The sequence below is a fragment of the Eptesicus fuscus genome, chromosome 20 (assembly GCF_027574615.1).
Source record: "Eptesicus fuscus isolate TK198812 chromosome 20, DD_ASM_mEF_20220401, whole genome shotgun sequence".
NCBI lineage: Eukaryota > Metazoa > Chordata > Mammalia > Chiroptera > Vespertilionidae > Eptesicus > Eptesicus fuscus.
Window position 1 is genome coordinate 47151254 of NC_072492.1, and position 19204 is coordinate 47170457.

General features: G+C 60.6%; 1 protein-coding gene across 1 annotated transcript in view; it reads right to left on the minus strand.

Annotated features, from left to right (window-relative positions):
- The window catches only part of SDK2 (sidekick cell adhesion molecule 2), a 208752-nt gene that overhangs the window by 104044 nt on the left and 85504 nt on the right, over window positions 1-19204 (minus strand). Inside the window, exon 2 of the mRNA XM_054709217.1 lies at window positions 15480-15639. Coding sequence (XP_054565192.1) covers window positions 15480-15639 — 160 coding nt within the window. The remainder of the gene's footprint in view (window positions 1-15479; window positions 15640-19204) is intronic.

A 19204-nucleotide genomic window follows, 5' to 3' on the forward strand; every position in this document is an offset into this window, starting at 1 on the left:
GGATAACTGGACAATAGGAACACGTGGAGGGTAGGAAGCAGGCGTGTAAAACAGACGTTGGCCAACTACAGCCCAAACCACGTTCGCGTCGACGCCCCCCACCCTCTGTTGAACGGCAAGATAGACCACGAATAGTTTTTATATTTTTAAATTGTTGAACAAAATGGAAAGAAGAGTAATGTCTCATGACAGGTGGAAATCGTGTGCAATTCAAATCTCCGCGTCCATAAATGAAGTCTCATTGGAACCCAGCCAGCTCGCTCGCTCGCCGATGCCGACGCCGACGTGCGGACTTGGCTGCTCTCGCTCTAGCACCGCCGGGCTGAAGTGTTTCAAAAGGCCCTGCGGGGCGCGAAGCCCGATCGATCGTCACTACCTGGCCCCTTCCAGAAAACGCCTGCCAGCCCTCGGTGTAAAACACGCAGATCCCATTGTTACAGAGCCGGCTCTGACTACCGGGTGGGGAGTGAGGTGGAGTCGGTCAAGGACGGGCGGGCGCAGGCCAGTCTGGTCTTTGCCAGGAACCAGGGGAGCGAGGAGGGGGCAGAGTGAGTCAAGTGAGTCTGACCCTGGCCCCTCAGAGCGGTCCTCGCTGAGAACCCTGCTCCGGCCTCACACGGACTTCAATCCCAGCTGCCCACTGACTCCGCACGTGACCTGACACAGGGCTGGGCCTCGCTGAGCCTCGGGCACCCCATCTGTGTAATGGGCACAATAAGGGCAGCGCCTTGTAGAAAATACAAGTCCGGGCGGGGCTGTGCTCACGCTTTTGTTCCAAGGCACTGAGTGTATGTAGAGGGCAACGTGAGCCCAGCTTCAGGTCTGTGTTGGCTTGTGTGTGACTTTGTCTGCAGGAAACAGGAGGCAAACGCGGAGAGCCACACTCAGCTGCACGGAGCCGCAGCTCCACACAACGCCCCCACCCAGGTATCCTCCGCGTCCCGAGTGTGCTACGCGCTCACCTGGGCACAGCTGGCCCGGCCTCTGTCCTCCCGATTTCCGACTTCCCTCCTTCCGCCCATCACGACTCACGAGCTGCCACCCTGCGCGCCCACTTCCACAAGCGAATTCCAGGCCTCTCCCACGGCCAGGCGCCCTGTTCCCTGCGGAGCGATGCGTTTCCGAGCCACTGGCGACGTGCAGACCCGCGCGATCGTCTTTATTAAGTGCCTCTGATGAAGTTTTTGACTGCTGCTCCCTCACCCCATTTCCCCCATTAGCCTCGTGGTTTTTAATGACCCGATTTTGCACAGTGGGGTGATTCTGACAAACGCTTACACCGCACATTATAGCAGAAAGGACGATGAAGTGCTCGGCGCGGGTCTGACATCCGGTTCGCCCTCGAGAAAGGCGACCTCCCGCGATTACTGTTATTACGGGTCATTCCGTTCAGACTGGACTGCCTACAACAGGTCAGGGGTGTGCTAGGCTCTGGGCATCGGCAGCACTAATAATGCCAACCGTAACGGCAAGCCGGTGGGCCCCGCGGTACCGTGTACCCTCAGGTGGAAATGTTCCTGCCGCCGCCACGCCCCGCTGAGAAACGCGCCGTCCCCAGTTCCGCTCCCGTCCACTCGCTTCCTGCGGGCTCCCCCACCCAGCACGCGGCCGCGAAGAGTTCAAACCCGGCCCCGCGGCATCTCCGAGTCGCAGGGAACAGAAGGGAACGAAGACTCGCTCCTCTGGGAGCAGGGACGACTTTGTCACGGCCCCTTTAATGACCACAAAGGATAACGGCTAATTCATACTAAGGAGGGGGTGTGGATATGAACAGGAAGCGTCTATTGGGGGGCGGGGTGGCAGTGTGGGTGGCGGTGTGAACTCTGCCAAGCTCTGTCCAGCCGGCCCGAGCGTTCTGCCCGGCTGAGTCCTGCTCTCTGGTCTCCACGGGGCTCCTGATCTCCCCAGGCCAGATGTTGGGGGGATTACTGAATGTTGACAAGGCAGAGGAGGCACGCGTCTCCCTGGGGCTCCCCCAGCTTGCCGGGGCAGGTCAGGCCAAGGGAAGCTGGGAGGCGGCCTCCCTGGCCGTCTTGCAGCACCTGCTGTTGGCAGCTGGGCAGAGTGGGGGTGCGTGGTGAGACGCCCATGCCCTTCCCTGGGCAGAGCCGACTCAAGGTCAGAGCCGATGCTCTCTCTTGCTACCCGAGGCAAGGCTTCAGGTGTCACGGCATCCCTCCTGTCCGAGTCCAAGGCCCCGCTGCCCAGGCGGGGGAGGCGTGTGCCCCCGGCCCTCCCCTAGATCCCGGCTCTGGGCTGTATCTCCCTTTGGGAGAGTCTGGGCCATCCTTCCACCAGGGCCAGAAACACCCACCACCGACGACTGACGCCCAGCACTGTGCTGGGGGCTTGAGGGCAAATGTGACATGACCCCATCCCCCCCCTCGAGAAACGTACGAACTGCACAGCAAAACCTTAGCAATTCCAGCCCGGCCAGCAGGGCTCAGTGGTTGAGCATCGGCCTATGAACCAGGAGGTCACGGGTTTGATTCCCGGTCAGGGCACATGCCGGGTCGTGGGCTCGAACCCCAGTGTGGGGCGTGCAGGAGGCAGCCGATCAGTGATTCTCTCTCATCATGGTTGTTTCTATCTCTCTCTCTCTCTCCTCTCTCTTCCTCTCTGAAATATATATTATAAACACACACACACACACACACACACACACACACACACACAAGTTAGCAATTTCACGGAGCCATAAAACTGCCCCCTCACCCTGAAATCGATGTCCATATGCATATCTAGGGCCAAGGAGGAGTGGCTAACTTTAATTTGGCCCAAAAGGATACGAAGGCAAAATGAACAAAACATCTCTGACACAGATTTCACTGAAAGGATTTTAACACCCAAAGAGTAAAAGGGCTGGCGCGTTTTACACACCGAGTGAACCTCGCTTTATGAAAACCCATCACGCTGCCCTGGTTTCTGTCCCTTCAGAGCAGGGCTGGCAGAACTGCCCCCCGGAGCGCCCCCCACTACCAGGTGCCAGGGTCTGAGGTCCCCACGCGGGCGCAGAACGTCCCTGCTGGGTTCATTCCTCGTTCTCCGGCTTCCTGTCTTCCTCTCCCAGGTTCTGATCTCTCTCAGGGGCGGCCACTTGCCTCGCACACAGTGGCACTCAGCCAGCCTGGGCAGGCGGACCTCGTGCAGAGCTCGTAAACACCCCACTAAGCGCAGTGCCAAGGGCCCCCGAGTCACATCACCCTGCTTCCCTCTGCCTGAGTAGCTCGGAGCTAAGGGCGGGGGGTGGGGGATGGGGTGCAGGTGGAGAAGGTGGGTTCACGAAGGTCTGTGTATTTTACTTGCTGTGTGACCTTGAGCAAGTGGCCTACTCTCTCTGTGCCTCCATCTCCTCATCTATAAAACGGGGTTAATAATAACAGTAATAATAATAATAACACATCGGCCAGGCCCTGATTTAAGCACCTCGCACGTGATAAGGCAGTTATTCCTCATTAACTACTCTGTGAGGTCAGAATCAATTGTATCCAGATTTGGCAGGTGAAAAACATGAGGACGCGAAGGCACAGAGAGGTCCAGTAACTTGCCCAAGAACACACAGCCAGCAGGTGGCAGAGCCGCGAGAGTCTGCCTCCAGACTTGGTGCTGTTAACCACCGCACGGTAGTCGCTACCTGCAGGCACACTGGACGATGGAACGAGACTGTTCCTGTAAAGGGCTTGGGGCCGGGCCCCCGGGTGACGGGTGTTATTACTGCTCACTTTGTCACCTGTCCTGGGAGGACGGGCCGCTGCCCTCTATCAGCCCCTGAGGCCAGGCCCCGTGCCCACTCAGGTAGGACAAGCCTTGCCCAGCAGCCAGCCCCGGAGCAGAGCCCGAGCTGCGGCTGCCATGGCATCCGGGGTCCGGAGCTGTGACAGCGGCCGCCCCGAGCTCCAGGGCCCCCAGCCAACGCCCCGCTCTGCCTTCTGCACATCTGCCGGCCCCGGGCAGCTGGCCCCAGACACGACCCCACCTGCCCGACCTTCCTGGCCTTCTCCAGCGGGACTCCCCTCCAGCCTCTGCCCATTCTCTTCGGGTTTCAAAGTCACCCTCGGAGTTGACTTTGGAGGAGGCCCTTGGTGGGGGACCCAGAACGGAACGGTGTTAACGAGGCCCCGGGGACCCACCGGCGAGCCGCCATCTGGCAAAGGTGATCTGGGCGGCTGCCAGCGGGATGCGAGGAGCGTGCCCCTAATATTTATAGCGACTCCAATCAGGATGCGGAGTCTACTGCCCCCTAATTCTGGGCTGGCCTCGGATGTGCTTTCGCTGATAGGAGAGGGTGGAACATTCCGGAGCCTAGGCCCCAGGAGCCTTGCAGCTTCTACCTTCACCCTCTCAGATCCCTGCCCCGAGAACACCATCCACAGACGATAAGCAGGAGGGGAGAGGCCCGCCATCCTGGCTGCCCCGTCCCAGCCCCAGCCCAGCCCAGCCCCAGCCCCAGCCCCAGCCCAGCTCAGCCCAGCCCCAGCCCAGCTCAGCCCAGCCCCAGCCCAGCCCCAGCCCCAGCTCAGCCCCAGCCCAGCCCCAGCCCCAATCCAGCCCAGCCCAGCCCCAGCCCAGCCCCAGCCCCAGTCCAGCCCAGCCCCAGCCCCAGTCCAGTCCATCCCAGCCCCAGTCCAGCCCATCCCAGCCCCAGCCCCAGTCCAGCCCATCCCAGCCCCAGCCCCAGTCCAGCCCAGCCCCAGTCCCAGCCCAGCCCAGCCCAGCGCAGCTCAGCCCAGCTCAGCCCAGCCCCAGCCCAGCTCAGCTCAGCCCCAGCCCAGCTCAGCCCAGCCCCAGCCCAGCTCACCCCAGCTCAGCCCCAGCCCAGCCCCAGTTGACTGCCAGCCCCATGCAACCTGGTGAGAGGCCCAGGAGAGACCAGCGGAGCAATAAGAAATCACTGTTGTTTAAGCCACTACGGTTTGGGGTGGTTTTCTGGGCAGCAGTAGCTCACTGAGCAGAGGCTGTGGCAGGGGCCAGGCTGGGCCTGCTCCTTCGGGCGGAGCCCCACTCTGTACGTGCCTAGGGGTTCAGGGTCCAGGAGCCGCTGCAGTGGCTGAAGCTTCTGGACGTGCTGCGGGTTGACTTCCGGGGTCGGTGCCCCGTCTCTTTTGGGGAGATTGTCTTTCTGGGTTACCATTCCTCATTCTGCAGGACCAATGGCGTCTCCCTTCCCCAAGCCCTCTGTGAGCCCCCACCCTGTGAGTCCCCACCTGCCCCTCAGGCACTGAGCTAAGAACCCCCAGCCCCAGGGGCTGCCAGGGGGAGCGGCAACCTCTGCTCCCAGCCACCCCCTCCTCCAAGCCCACTGCCAGGGGGCTCTGTGCCCCAGGGCCTTGGCAGCCGGCTGGGACAAGCCTCTCCTTGGCTGGGTGGAAATTCAGTCGCAAACACCCTGGCGCACCCCAAGTCAGAGAACGGAAAAGGGGGCCTCGGCAGAGACTCCTCTAGGGGGGCAAAGACACAGGGAGAGCCCCCCCGAACCTCCCGCATTGAGAAGTCCCATGAATGGGCCAGAGAGGGCCTCCGAGGAGTGGGGGACATCGGGGGGAGGAGTCAGGCACCGAAGCAGCCCCCCGGAAGCAGGGGTCATTACCAACTCCCCAGGTGGCTATCTATCCAAACCAGTTGCCTGCCTGGGCACATCACTGAGTCCAGGTCTCATTAGTTTCTGTGTCCTGGCTGAGAGCCCAGAGGGGGTGGGGGCGCAGGAAGAACTGGGGAGGGAGGGGGGAGGGAAGGGGGGGATCCCCAGGCCTCATTTCCATATATTGGAATAACCCAGATAATAAACATATGTGCCTCCGATGGGGACCACCTCTCCCTGCCTCCCCCAGGACCTGGGCCCCTCCCTGTACCTTGGTTACCGGGGATCAAGGCCAAATGCAAACCTGTCAATTCCAGGTGATGGATGATCATCAAACCCTCGCTAATTTGCATGTGAAGTTTCTTGTGGTGGAAACAAATGCCTCCGTTCATCAGAGAAGGGCTTTCCTCAAGAGCCTTTCTTTCTTTCTTTTTTAAAATTTATTTTTATTGATTTCAGAGAGGAAGGGGGAGGGAGAGAGAGATAGAAACATCAACCATCAGCGACGAGAGGGGGCCTGGGTTTGAGTTCCAATTCGGACACTGAACGCAGGCCCCACCTCGGAGGGAAGTCATTTTCGCTCCGGGCCACCGCGTCCCCAGGCGCCCCCGGAGCCCGCCCGCGGCTGGGCGTGTGCTCCCCAGACCTCGCTGCCCTTAGCCCGGGTCCTGACAGGGGGGCACCGCCATCCACCTCCGGCTTCCTCGGGGGGAGGGGGCCCTCTCCCTCCTCCAGCCGGGACCCACGGATGAGCGTGTGAGGAAGCAGGTTGCTATGGAAACGAAGGCAGCCCATGTGTCAGCGATGTTGGCTTCGTCTCCCCCTGCTGTCCCCGTACATTTTGAGCGTATTTGTCTTCATTGACATAATTACTGCAGCGCCAACCGGAGGCCCAGGGAGCCAGCTGTGCCCTCGCTGCTCACCAGCTGCCCCTCGGGCCAGGAGGAACCTGTCCTAAGTCAGGGGAGGCCTCCACCGCAGGGCGGGGGGCGGGGCGGGGGGGCCAGGCCAGGCTCAAGGGCCTCAAGGCCGTGGTAGGAGGCGTCCTCGGGCACCGGTGGGGACCGGGTCAGAGCTGCCACAGGAACCGAGGTCCGTGTTCTCCCTCCGTGGCCTCACCCTCCGGCAGCTTTGGGCAGGGCTGCCCGGAGGAGGCCGGCGCCTTATTTCACTCCGGAAGCTGGAGCCCTCCTGCCGCTCACGGGGCGCAGGGACCAGGCCCCCGTCCCTCCAGCCTCCTTCCTCCTTTGTGCAATGACGGTGTCACACCTGCGTGCTCACCCTCCACCCAGGCCCCCTGAAGCAGCCAGGAAGCCACTCTGTGCAACTCAGTGAACTCTGAGGAACCATCTATGCCACGGGATTGTCATGAAAAGTCAAAGGGGGCAGGAGAGACCCCCAAGAGGGGCCCTGCCCAGCCAGACCCCCGATTCCCACACGGCAGGCCGCCTGCTCGCAGAGGGCCAGCTCTGGCTCCCGCTAAGTGAGTCTTCAGTGGGGCGATGGGGAGCCCAGGGCACACCTGGCAATGCCCGGAGACATTCTCCGTTGTCACATCTGGGGGAGGGGGCAACTGGCATGGAGCGGGTGGAGGCCCTGGAGTGCAGGGCGGTCCCTGCACCAGTGCACGATCCTGCCCCAATGTTCCGGGCGCCCAGGATTCGGAGCCCTGCTCTCATCGCTGTGCTCCCCATGGCAGCCCAGGGCGTGGCCCGAGGGTCCCTGAGGCTCCGCCGTCCCCTCGTGCAGACACGGCACGGCGGGGCGGGCAGGTCAGCCCTCCTCCTCCTGCGGATCCTCCGCCTGCCTGGGGGCCCCTCTCCTCCCCGCCCAGCTCCCCCATCTCTCCCTGAGGACCCGCACATTTCTAGACTCGTTAACTTTTAATTACTACCTTCCCTTTGCCTGCGTATGCTGGCTCCATGCCACGTACATCTCTATTAAAATTCAATTTATGCCCATCATAACCAATTCCTGCACCTCAGCTCTCACCCGCAGCCTTCCATTTTCAGACAAGACGTCCAAACCCGCGGCCGAGCTGCAGTAAACCCCCGAAGAGGCTGGGCACCGGGCAGGTGGGACCTGGCCTCCTGGAGGGTGGGAAGGAGCTGTGGCCAGAAGGACCGGGTGGCAGAGCCTGCCCGTTGGGAGGAGGAAGGGTGCTCCCACGGCACCTTCTGGATTGTAGAGACTCCGACCAGACACCCTGCTGCGTACTTGGTGTCATGTGACACTCGCCGCCCCTGGAGGCAGCTACCAGTTCTATCATTCCCATTTCACAGACTTGGCAACTGAGGCGGGGGTTCAGTCATTTGCCTAAAGGCCTACAGTGATTCAAGGCAGGCCTGGGGTTCATGTTGGGGGGATCTTGGTGCTGAATCTTGGGGGATCAGGTAGCAAAGGGGTGTAAGGACAGTGCGGGCAGAGGAGAGAGGTGAGCAAAGGCGTGATGGTATCCAATAGCTAAGAGCATCGCTCAGCCCACGAGCGAAGGGGGTCGGCGAGAGAGGAGGCTGGAACGAGGGGTGGTGGGACCAGGTTACGGGGGGTCTCGAGCTCCCTGGACCAAGATCCTCTAAGGGCTGCCCACCACCTGCGGCTGCGGCCCGGAATGTTCTCCCTGGCGTTCGCCATCTCCCCGGCTCCCTGGGCGTCCCTGTGCGTCAGCTGGCCCCTCGCGTTTGCTCGCCCCTGCCTCCACTTCTTCCCTCCTGCCCCACCTGCGAGGGGCCGTGAGCTCACTGCCTGTGAGCAAATGTCCCCATCTCCTTCGTGGAGGGCAAGGCCTGACTCTCGTTGGGTTTCTGCGGCTTCAGGCCTTGGGTAGGGACTGACCCACGCAGCCTCGCACTCCTCGCCACCCCGCCGCCGCCCCTCCGGGGTTGTTAGTGTGCAGGGATGGAGGATGAGAGCCTAGCCCTAGCCGGTTTGGCTCAGTGGATAGAGCGTCGGCCTGCGGACTGAAGGGTCCAGGGTTCGACTCCAGTCAAGGGCACATGCCCGGGTTGCGGGATCCATCCCCAGTAGGGGGTGTACAGGAGGCAGCCGATCAATGATTCTCTCTCATCTTTGATGTTTCTATCTCTCCCTCTCCCTTCTCTGAAATCAATAAAAACACATTAAAGTAAATTAGTAAAAAAGAGAGAGAGAGCCTAAGTGGAAGTGGCCGGCAGGGGAGTGTCTGTTATCACGAGCTAACATACGTGAAGCACGCAGAACAGGGCAGGGCCCGTGGTAAGTTTCACATGTTAGCTGCAAACTGCTCCCCTCTGCAGCTCTTTAGAAGGCCGGCTGGGCCATCCCCAGAAAGCCGAGCCCCGGCCGTGCCACTGACCTGGGACTATGGAGGAGGGGATGGGTCCCAGGCTTGGGGTCGAAAGATCCAGGCTGAACCCTGACTCCTTGTACGGCTGTGTGACCTTGTGCAAGTGGCTGACCCTCTCTGATCTGTGACTCCTAGCTCGGAGGCAGAGACAATAATAGCACCGTCTCCCAGCACGGCTGCCGGGAAGAGCTTGGCTGGGCTCCTGGCACTCACGTGGCATGTGCTCCGGTGCTCACCGGGAAGCCAGCCACCTCTGCCTCTCCCGCCTCTGCCGCCCACTCTCACTTCCACTCACTTGGAAGGGGAGGCCAGGGGATACGCGAGAGACAAAGCAGCTGGCCCGGGGAGTTTCCCTTCATCCGCGCCTCTGAAGAATTTCAAAGGCTGCACCGTCTTTGTCCGTGTCCCCTGCTCTGTGCTGCTCGCCAGGGCTGTCACACGCCCGGGGCCTTCTTCTCCCGTCACCGAGCCTGTGCAGTTCCCCGAGAGACACCTGGGCACCCAGCCTGGGGCCAGCCACACGCCCGGCCTGGCTCACCTGGTCTCCCCTCCCCACACCTGCTCTTTCCCATGCCAGCCAGGGGCCCCCGGAGCAGAACTCAGCCTCAGCGGGTCCCACACCCTCACATGTGCCCCTCCGACGTGTCCCAGGCCCCTGGCTTCTGGACTCTTGGGCCAGGAGCGTGACACAGAGTGACAGGGGTGGGGAGAGGACAGAACACGCTCCGGGCAGGCAGCCTCTCTGGGACCTGCCGGGCGCCCTGCTCATGACCCCAGGCAAGTCCTGGAACTTCTCTGAGCTTCAGGGCCCGCATCTGCCAAAGGACAGTAATATCGCTCACCTCCTGGTGTTGCTGTGAGATGACGTATGAAGACACCTGGCAGCCAGCGACCCTCCATAAACCTCCTCTGGGTGTGCGCCCTGATTGTGCGGAAGAGTGTGTGTGTGTGTGTGTGTGTGTGTGAGTGAGGGGGGGGGGGTGTCTGCCTAGCTGACTGGTTTTCCCAGTTAGTTTTAAGTGTGAGGGTAACTGTGGGAGAAGGCACTCTCAGGGCGGGACAAAATGATCTGGTTGATGACTCTGCCATGAAGTGGTCACAAGGGCAGGTGGTCACGATCCATCGCCCCTCCCCCCTCCATTGCCACGCCTGACCCGCCCATTTATGAGCAGGTGGGGTTGTCCCCAGCCTCACAGGCCTGACTGGTGACATGGATGCACTGAGGCTGCATCTGGTCAATGTGGGGCGATGGCCCCTGGAGGCGGGGGGAGGGGATGGGGGGCCGAGGAGGGAGTGTGGGGTGGCAGTCTGATGCCAGAGTCCCCAGCAGCGACCCGGAGGGCCTGACCCTCATGCGAGTGACCATCCCACAGAGTCAGGAAGTTACACAAACACACCTACAGGCTTTGCACAGACACATGCTCACGGCATCCAACGCATGCAAGACTGTGAAGGAACTGAGCGCGCGCGTGCACACACACACACACACACACACACACACACACACACTCTAGCAAACACATTAGATCAAATATGTCTGACTGAGCATTGTGCTCAACCTCCCCCGACACCCCAACACACGCCAATGGTCCCCGGGAGGCTGTGTGCCTGTCCCACAGCTTTGGGAGGGTTTCCCCAGGCACCACCCCACCCACCTGGGGAAATAAATGTCTTTTCTTTTTAGAATTAACTGTTGTTTTGTACCCAAGTGGTATCCCCAGCAGTGATCGCCCCAAACGGGAACTTCAAGGCTGGTTTCCAAATGGATAAAGCGTGTCAGCAACAAGGGGCAGGACGAGTTCTACGAAGGGTCGTGGGCTGCGGTCACGGGCACAGGGGTGCAGAGCTGCCGTGACCACCTGGGAGCCGATCCGCTCACCTGCACGTGGGAGCTGGTGGGTCCGTTACCGGATTAGTCCCCACTCTCCGGTAAGCCTGGCATCTTACATCATCCCAACAGGTGCCATCTATTGCCTGTCCGCTGCGCCGGGGACGGGGCTCTCTCAGAGACCATTTAATCCTCCCTCTAAGCTCTAAAGCAGGCCTCGCTGTGCCTGATTCCCGGCGAGAAAGCAAAGGCAGGCGGCTAAGTGATCCAGCCAGAGCCACAGACCAGTGACTATGCTCAGGTGGCCCCCGCTCAGAGTCCATCCAGTCCCACCTGCCCCCACGGGGGGATGTGGACCCAAAGCTCGCCGCAGCCACTGGTACTCAGGCGGATGCATAGGATTTCCTTTGTGCAGACGTGTCACACACACACACACACACACACACACACACACACACACACACATGTGCACATGCCTGGGGCCAGCCACACGCCCGGCCTGGCTGTGCACATGCACACACACACACACACACACGTGTGCACACACACAGCCCTATCTGTTACAGATCCCACTGCGGATAAAGACTTTCGGAGACGGACATGCATGCAAACTTCTTCCTTTGGCGGCCGGGTGGGAAACACAGCTAAACGCACGGCAGCACTTCCTGTCTGAGTGCACGCAGCCATCTTCCTGCCGGGAAACTGGATATGGTCACCTGACCTAACGCCAGGCATGAGCGAGAGACCAGGAAGGCCTCGGCAGCGAGCGGCGGCTGGAGGACTGCGGGATGGGAAGCTGGCCGACCTCCGACGCAAGGGCTTTTCAGGATGAATTTACTTAAAAGCTGAACTGGCAACACGCTGTTGAGCCAAAAAGGCAAGGAAGTGCAAGAAATCTGAGGTGGGCACGTCCGAAGGAGCCAGGAGCCACGGGAAGAAGCCCCACTGGCCACGTTTGGGTTACGGTGTGAGCCCACGTGAACGATGACAGGGCTGGACTAACACACACCCCGGAGGGACGATCATCCTCGAGCTTGTGCTGATGCTAAACTGTGATCAAGGACAGCTCTTCCCTTACAAACGCATGGCAGCTCCTAGGAGGGGAAGGAACGGCAGATGTAGAAAAGCTGCTTATCTCCACGGCAGGAAGCGGTAAGAACGGATCCAGGTAAGACGCGTCAGTGGATACGGAGCCCGGATGGGAGATTCCTGGAGAGGAGACGGTTCGCACAGTCGTAAGCTGTCCTCCCACGGGGAGGACACGCCTTAATACTTTCACGAAGGGGACACCTGGCGGCGTCACCTGGACCAGCTGAATCAAATCTACCGTCGCCGATCATGGGGCAAAAGGACACCGGTGGCTTCAAGGATGAGCCACGGAGAGGATGCATTCTGGCCCAGAAGGTTGAACGTCACAAATCCGCCCTGGAGGACACACACCTGCCTGAACTCCCAATGTCCGTGCTGCGAAAGAGGATAAAAAAGGAGGAACAGTTCCGGATTTAAGGAGTCTAAAGTCTAAGAGACTTGGCAGCGGAGTGCAACGCGGGTTAGATTCTGTAGCAAACAACACTAAAAATACCCACAAAGGACGTAATTGGGACAAATGGAGAAGTCTGGACTGTGTGAGATAGTAGCACTGTGTCAGCGTGAAATTTCTCTGGGGGGAAAATTGTACGGTGGTTCTTCAGAAGAATGGCTCATACCTAGCAATCCTACTTAGGGGTAAAGGGACATCATGTCTGTAACTCGTTATTTTTTAAAAAAATGTTTTTATCGATTTCAGAGAAGAAGGGAGAGGGAGAGATAGAAACATCTATATATATATAAAAGGCTAATATGCAAAGTGTCCCCTCAGGAGTTCAACAGGGAGACTGGGAGTTTGATTGCTTGCTGTGACGTGTGCTGACCACCAGGGGGAGGCGCAGAGCATGGCGGGTGACCAGCGGTGACGGCGGGGTGCTGAGGGAGTGAGGGAAGGAGGAGGTGGGGAACCTGATCAGCCCTGATTGCAGGCCAGGCCTAGGGTCCCTACCTGTGCACGAATTTCGTGCACCGGGCCTCTAGCCAATGATAGAAGAGAATCATCAATCAGCTGCCTCTGGCACGCCCTCTACTAGGGATTGAGCCCACAACCCAGGCATGAGCCTTGGCAGGGAATCGAACCGTGGTTTATGGGTCAAAGCTCAATCACTGAGCCACACGGCTGGGAGCAACTCCTTCTTAAACAACTCAGCAAAAAAGTGCATGCATATGTGTGTGTGTGTGTGTGTGGAGGGAGAAGAGAGCACGCAGGTGTAAGATCTTAACAGTTGGTGAACGGTAAAATGCAAACAGGTATTTATGGTGCTATACTTACAGTTTTTCTAAGATTAGAAACTTTTCAAAATTAAAAAGAAGAGAAGGAAAGGAAAAAAAGCACCTGCTGTGAGCTGGGCCCTCACTGGGGGCAGGGGCGGTGAAGGGGACACAGTGGCTTCTGCCCCCCCCTCTGCTAACTGCTCCCACCCTCCTTTCCCACCATGTGGCCAGTGTGGGGCTGCCCCACAGTGTCCTCTGGCCTGGAGTAGACCCCGAGGGAGGCCTGGCCATCAGCACTCCTCAGTCCGCCTTCTTGGGGGTGAGGAGGCTGGGACGAGCCCCCCTAGTGCAGGGGTGGGGTACGTCCGGCCCACAGACTGCATAAGGGCCTGTGAAATCATTTGGTCTGGCCCTGCCATGGCATCAGGGTAAGGTTACAGCAGGCTGATGTTTACCTGGATGATTCTGTCTGGCCCACGAAGGATGTGAGGAATATCTAAACGGCCCTTGGCAGGAAAAAGGGTCCCCGCCCCTGCCCTCGTGGAAGCTCATTGGTGCCCCCCTGAAGAACTTCCACCTATCCAAGCTCCTGTTTGCCTTCTCCCCCTGCGGTGCCTTCTAGAACTCGGGGAGCGCGGTTCGAAGAGAGATTGCTTCGGGTACACAGGAAGGAAGCGGTCCTCCTTCGACCAGAGGCAGTGCTGGGTGGTCAAGAGCTCCAGCTCAGGAGCTCCGACGCCTGCCAGTCAAAGCCCAGCTCAACCATCTGGCCTTGGGTACATTGCCGAAGCTCTCGGAGCCTCAGTTTGCTCATCTGTAGAATGGGGCGCACGGGGCTGCTTGCAGGAGGCGTCAAGGAGGTAATCGCAGCGTGCACACCGTAACATCTAAGTTATGTAAGTTATGCCGCGTAAGTTCTGCTTCGCGGCCGATGATTATGAGGGTCACTGTGACCAACCCCGCCGTTTCCAAAGGAAGCCCATTCCGTGGCTGGGAATCCGACCCGTACACGGAGCTGGAACCTGCTTCTGCGCCGTCGGGTCCTTACGGCTCCCAGGCACCAAAAGAGGAGCTGGGAACCAGGCAAAGAACCACCTCCCCTCCTAGATCCCGCCTCCAGCTCTGCCGGTAGCAGCCCAGGGCAGGCTGGGAGGCTCCAGGCACCACTGACCCCCATGGCGTGCCACCTGCGTGCCATTCAGGTGTGTCCAACACGCGCGAGGGGGCAGGGGCTCCTCACAGAGGCTGCCAGGCTGTGGCCCGGAGTGCCTCTGGTCCCCAACCAAAAACCATGGGGGGGGGGGGCTGCTCACAGGGGGGGGCCCCCCAGTCCCTGTGGGCACCCTGGAGACCGGAAGCCCCCAGTGGCCAGCAATGGTGGCCTCCTGGTCCACCGCTCACCACCCAGAGGGGAAGGTGGCCCCCTGCTCCCTCCTTTCCCAAAGGGGCCACACCCACGGGCCAGTGCAGAAGTCACCCAGGCCCTGGGCTCCCTCCGCGTGAAGAAAAGGAGCGTTCTCTCCGGAAGGACAGCTCCTCAAGCAATCAGACCCCCTCCTCTCATTTGCATTCCTGTCCCCGAGGCAGATTTGTATCAGCATCCCCAGGGCAAGGCAATCTTGTTTCCCCAACAAAACCAATTATACACACACCAGGCCAGGGATTAATCACAAGCCCCAGCGCTGGGAGCCAACAGGCGGGGAGGAGAGGGAGAGGGAGAGAGGGCCCCGGAAGGGCTGCGGGCCAGCTGGGCTGCGGGTAGCTGCCTCCAGGACCCCTTCCAGCCACAAACCCTCGTCTGAGACCCTGCTCTCTCTCCATCCTCTCCTTCGTCCCCACTGGGCAGCGTCCTGGGAGGGGAGGGCCAGCCCAGGCCAGGGTTCAGGGTGAGGCCATAAGAAGGGAGTGGAGATAACCGGAAGACCCTGGGTGGGCCACCTCCCTGTCCCCCCTCAACAGGTCCCCCCAAATAGCTGTGCTCCTCTCTGCTGACCCAGGCTGCCTCAGGCCGCACCCCTCTGTGGAACCCAGGCCCCACCTATGGTACCCCTAGAGACAGGTTCTTCTCCGTGGGGAGGAGAGGGAAGGGCTCAGCTCACAGCCAGGGCAACAGCCCGCTGCCGGCAGAGAGCACCCCTATCCCCATCACCCCCATCACCCCCATCACCGCCTCTGCCCACCCACGGCTGCATGGGCCACCCTGTCCAGGCAGTGCCCTGGCCCACCTCCCAGCCACCCTCTGCTGGGCTCGGCAGGGCACGGTCTTCTCACCTCTGGGCAGGGCCATCTTTGGCCCCCAATTCTGCCAGCCCAGCCTCCCAGGTGCCCTGGATCGGGAGTTCCCGCCCCCAAACTGCCCAGGCCCCCACCCTGGCACCCTTTCGGGGCGTGGCAGGCCCCTGGCGGCGGGAGGAAGGGAAGGGGCGGGAGGAAGGGGCGGCGCTTGCCTGTACTCCAGGGAGAACTTGGTCAGCTCCCGGCTGTTGTGCAGCCACTTGAACTCCAGCGGCCAGCTGCCCTCGGCCATGCAGGTGAGCACCAGGCGGTTCCCCTCCAGGTGCACCTGCGTCCGCACCGGCTCCGTCTTGAAATAGGGGGCCACGTCATCTGCGGGGGACAGAGACACAAAGCCACGTGACCGCTTGCTCACCTGGATTCTGTGGCGCGTCTAGAGCCCCACCACCCCTCGGCGGGAGGAGCAGGTGCAGCCTGGGAACTTGCCCAGCGGATGGTGGCTGGGAGGGACTTGAACTTGGGTCAGTCTGACTTCAGGGGAATCCAGGGTAGGGCCTGGGGGACCCCCTCCACTGCCAGGCTGCTCGATCCTCCCATCCCTGACCCTGCGCCCGCCTGCCCCGACCTCCGCGTTCATATGCCAGGTCAGCTCCCTGGACAGAGGAAGCGCCGCCGTCCGGGCTGCGGGTGCGGGTCCGGCGGTTGCTACCCCGCTCTGCAGTCACGCTCACCTCCCGACCGGACCCGGTCAGCCGGGCCAAGCACGAGCTCCCCACGGCTCCCCCTCAACAAACAGTGCTCTCCAGGCCCCGGACTCCCGGGACCACTGAGGCCTTCCTGTCCTCCTGGCCAGTGGGAGGGAGGGGGCAGTGACATAGGCAAGGGGTTGACAAAAGGACAGGGAGAGATGGGGGCGGGGGCGGGCCTCCATGCCCATCACCGAGCCCACCTGCCCTTTGGGGATGGGGTGGGGCCGGGGAGAAGGCAGCATCTGGACCAACAAGGACGAAAGCGCCTGCTAGGTTCTGGGCTGTCCGATATGCTTTAACGACGCTCATTTCCTCCGCACGCAACCCCACGACCAGACAGGATCACAACCGCCTCTCAGACGCGGGTTAGAAACCTGCCCAGGTGCTGACACGAGCCAGACCTTCCGAGTCGCTCTGTGCCCGAGGGCGGGGCACGCTCAGGGCCACACAGGAAGCTGCTGGCAGGGCGGGCCGTTGGGTGTCCTGTCCTCCAGGCCCGTGGTCGGCAAACTGCGGCTCGCGAGCCACAGGCGGCTCTTTGGCCCCTGGAGTGTGGCTCTTCCACAAAATACCACGGCCTGGGCGAGTCTATGTTGAAGAAGTGGCGTTAGAAGAAGTTTAAGTTTAAAAAATTCGGCTCTCAAAAGACGTTTCAAGCGTTGTCCTGTTGATATTTGGCTCTGTTGGCTAATGAGTTTGCCGACCACGGCTCCAGGCCAACGGTGCAGGGTCCCAGCACCCACACCCGGCCTGCGCTCCCCTCCCACTCCTCGGCCTGGGCGTGGACAAGTAAGTATTCACTTTTCTGAGTCTCAGCTTCTCCATCACGAGGCACAAGGAGAGAGACAGGCACCCTGAGGTCGTCAGGGTGAAAGGAAATAGTAACTGTGAAAATGCCAGTGTAGATGCTCTGATGTTCACTTCTTTCCCCCAAACAAACGTGTGAGTGTCCCTGTCAGGGAGGGGGCTGCCATCCAGCGCCGGCTGGGCCCCAGGCACGCCCTGGCCTAGAACTAACTCTTCTCGGTGAGCTCAGAGGGTAGAAACCATAAGACGCTTTTCTGTTTGTTTTTTTGGCCTAAGAAATGGACTCAAGCAAAGGAAGAGCAGCGGCAGGGAGCCCGTGGCTCAAAGGCTGGAGGGAGTAAAGCGACGGGCCGCTGGGAGAGGCTGTCAGCCCGCTGGGCGTGGAGAAGCCGGGCCCCTCCGCCTGGCAGGCGGACCCCTGGGAGCACCAGTGGGGCCCGGAGCCCTGGACCCCAAGTCCATCCTCCCATCCTCGCAGTCAACCAGCGCCGGGCGGCCGTGGTCAGCAAGCCCAGGATTTGTGTCAAAGCCTCGCTCGACTCAGGAGACACCATCATGCATGTGTGCGGCCCGGGCTGCTCAGCACCCCCACCCCAAGCCCAAGGCCTCAAGCTTAGGAGGGTGTAGCTTGTGAGTGTTTGGGGGAGTCTTCCTGGAGCCCCATCCCTGCTGTGGACCCTCACTGTGGGGGCCACGGGAGGCAGACCAGGGAGGACCAGAGGCGGCTGAAGAGAAAGTGCCGACCCGCCCGGAAGGCCTCCTGGGCCACGGTCTCCGCGTCACCGCTGATGCTTCCGCCTCGGATTGATGCGACGCTGCCCACGCGCACATCTCTCCGTCACTCCTAACAACTGTCACGTCAGCACGTCGCTTTGCAAGCCGTTGGAAAGGTGCGTGTACCCAGCGGAGTGGCTAGCACCCCCTGGCCCCTGGCTTCTGGGGTCCCAGCCCACCTCTGTGGAGAGGCAGACAGGCAATGCATTTGCCTAGAAAACACACACACACACACACACACACACACACATGCGCACACACATGCACACATACACACGGACACACACGATTCTCTGCCCGCCTGCCTGCCGCGGGAGCCTCCAGCTCCGCTCCACTCTCCGTTTAACAAATGGGCACATTCTCACTTCAAAGGCTCATTCATATTCTCCAGCAGCTTTCAAGAGCCCTCTGAATCGCGTTTTTAAAAACCCTCTGTTAGTTCCTGTCATCACTCGTTTGTTTTAAAACAATAACATTCCCAGCCCCAGAGTGATTCAGACCCTTGGATGTGGGGCTGACTCAGACCCAGCACAGTCGGGGTGTGTGTGTGCGTGTGTGTGGTGGGGGGGGGGGGGGCGTATGTGCTTGCACGCACACAGCACACCCGCGCTCTGCACCCAGACCCCCTGGCCTCTGTACACCGCTCGCTGAGCAATTTGCTCCCAGCTCTGCATTTGCCAGTCCGCTCCTCTGGCTCTCCCGGGGGTGCCGGCCTGCAGCCGAATGGCTTTTGCTTGGACGGGTTGATTCCAGCGGCTGCAGAGACAATGAGGTGGGGGAAGAGGGAGAGGAGCGTGGAGAGGCCTTCCCGAGAACCTGCTGGGCGCGCAGCACCCCTCATCCCACGTTATCCTCACAAGGTGGCCTGGGAGAGGCGGAGGGCCCCCCCCCCGCCTCCCCGAAGGGCCCCCTGCCATCAGGATGCAGGGACTGGAGGGAGGCCCTACACAGGAATGAGAGCCCTGGCGGGGAGTCCAGGCAGCTGGTTTCCCTTGACGGGCCCCCTTACCCCAAAGCAGGAGGCGGCAGGGAGGGTGTGTGCGGCAGGGGAAAGACACGGATGGTAAGAGCACACGGGTAGGCATAGCAGCGTGTGCACGTGTGTGTCCACGAGCGTGTCTGTGTGCATCTGTGTATGCATGTGGGCGTGTTTTCATCTGTGTGCACCTATGTGTACCATCTAGCATTTATTTTGAGGTAACGTGTGAGGAAGAGATTCAACGTCTCTTCTGCATCTGTGTCTGCATCTGTGTCTGTGGTACAGCTACGTCTGTGTGTAGGTCTGTGTGCCTGTATGTGTATGTCTGTGTGTATGCTCGGGCATGTGCATGCGTGTGTGTGTACGGGCAGGAACAGATTTCTGCGCCAGGAATGCACAGGTGGGTGGCGCGAATCGTTGACCTTGGACAAGTTTCTTAACCTTTTAGCACGTCAGTTCCCTTAGCTGTAAGCGGTGGCGAGGAGTCATCAATTAACGAAGTGCCTGGCACTGGTGGCCACTATGACTATCGGTCACATATGCCGACGGACAGACGGCCCCGGAGAGGGGCTCAGACCCTGTTGGCGGGTCCAGCAGCTCCTCTCAGCCTGAGTCCTGGGTTGTGCAG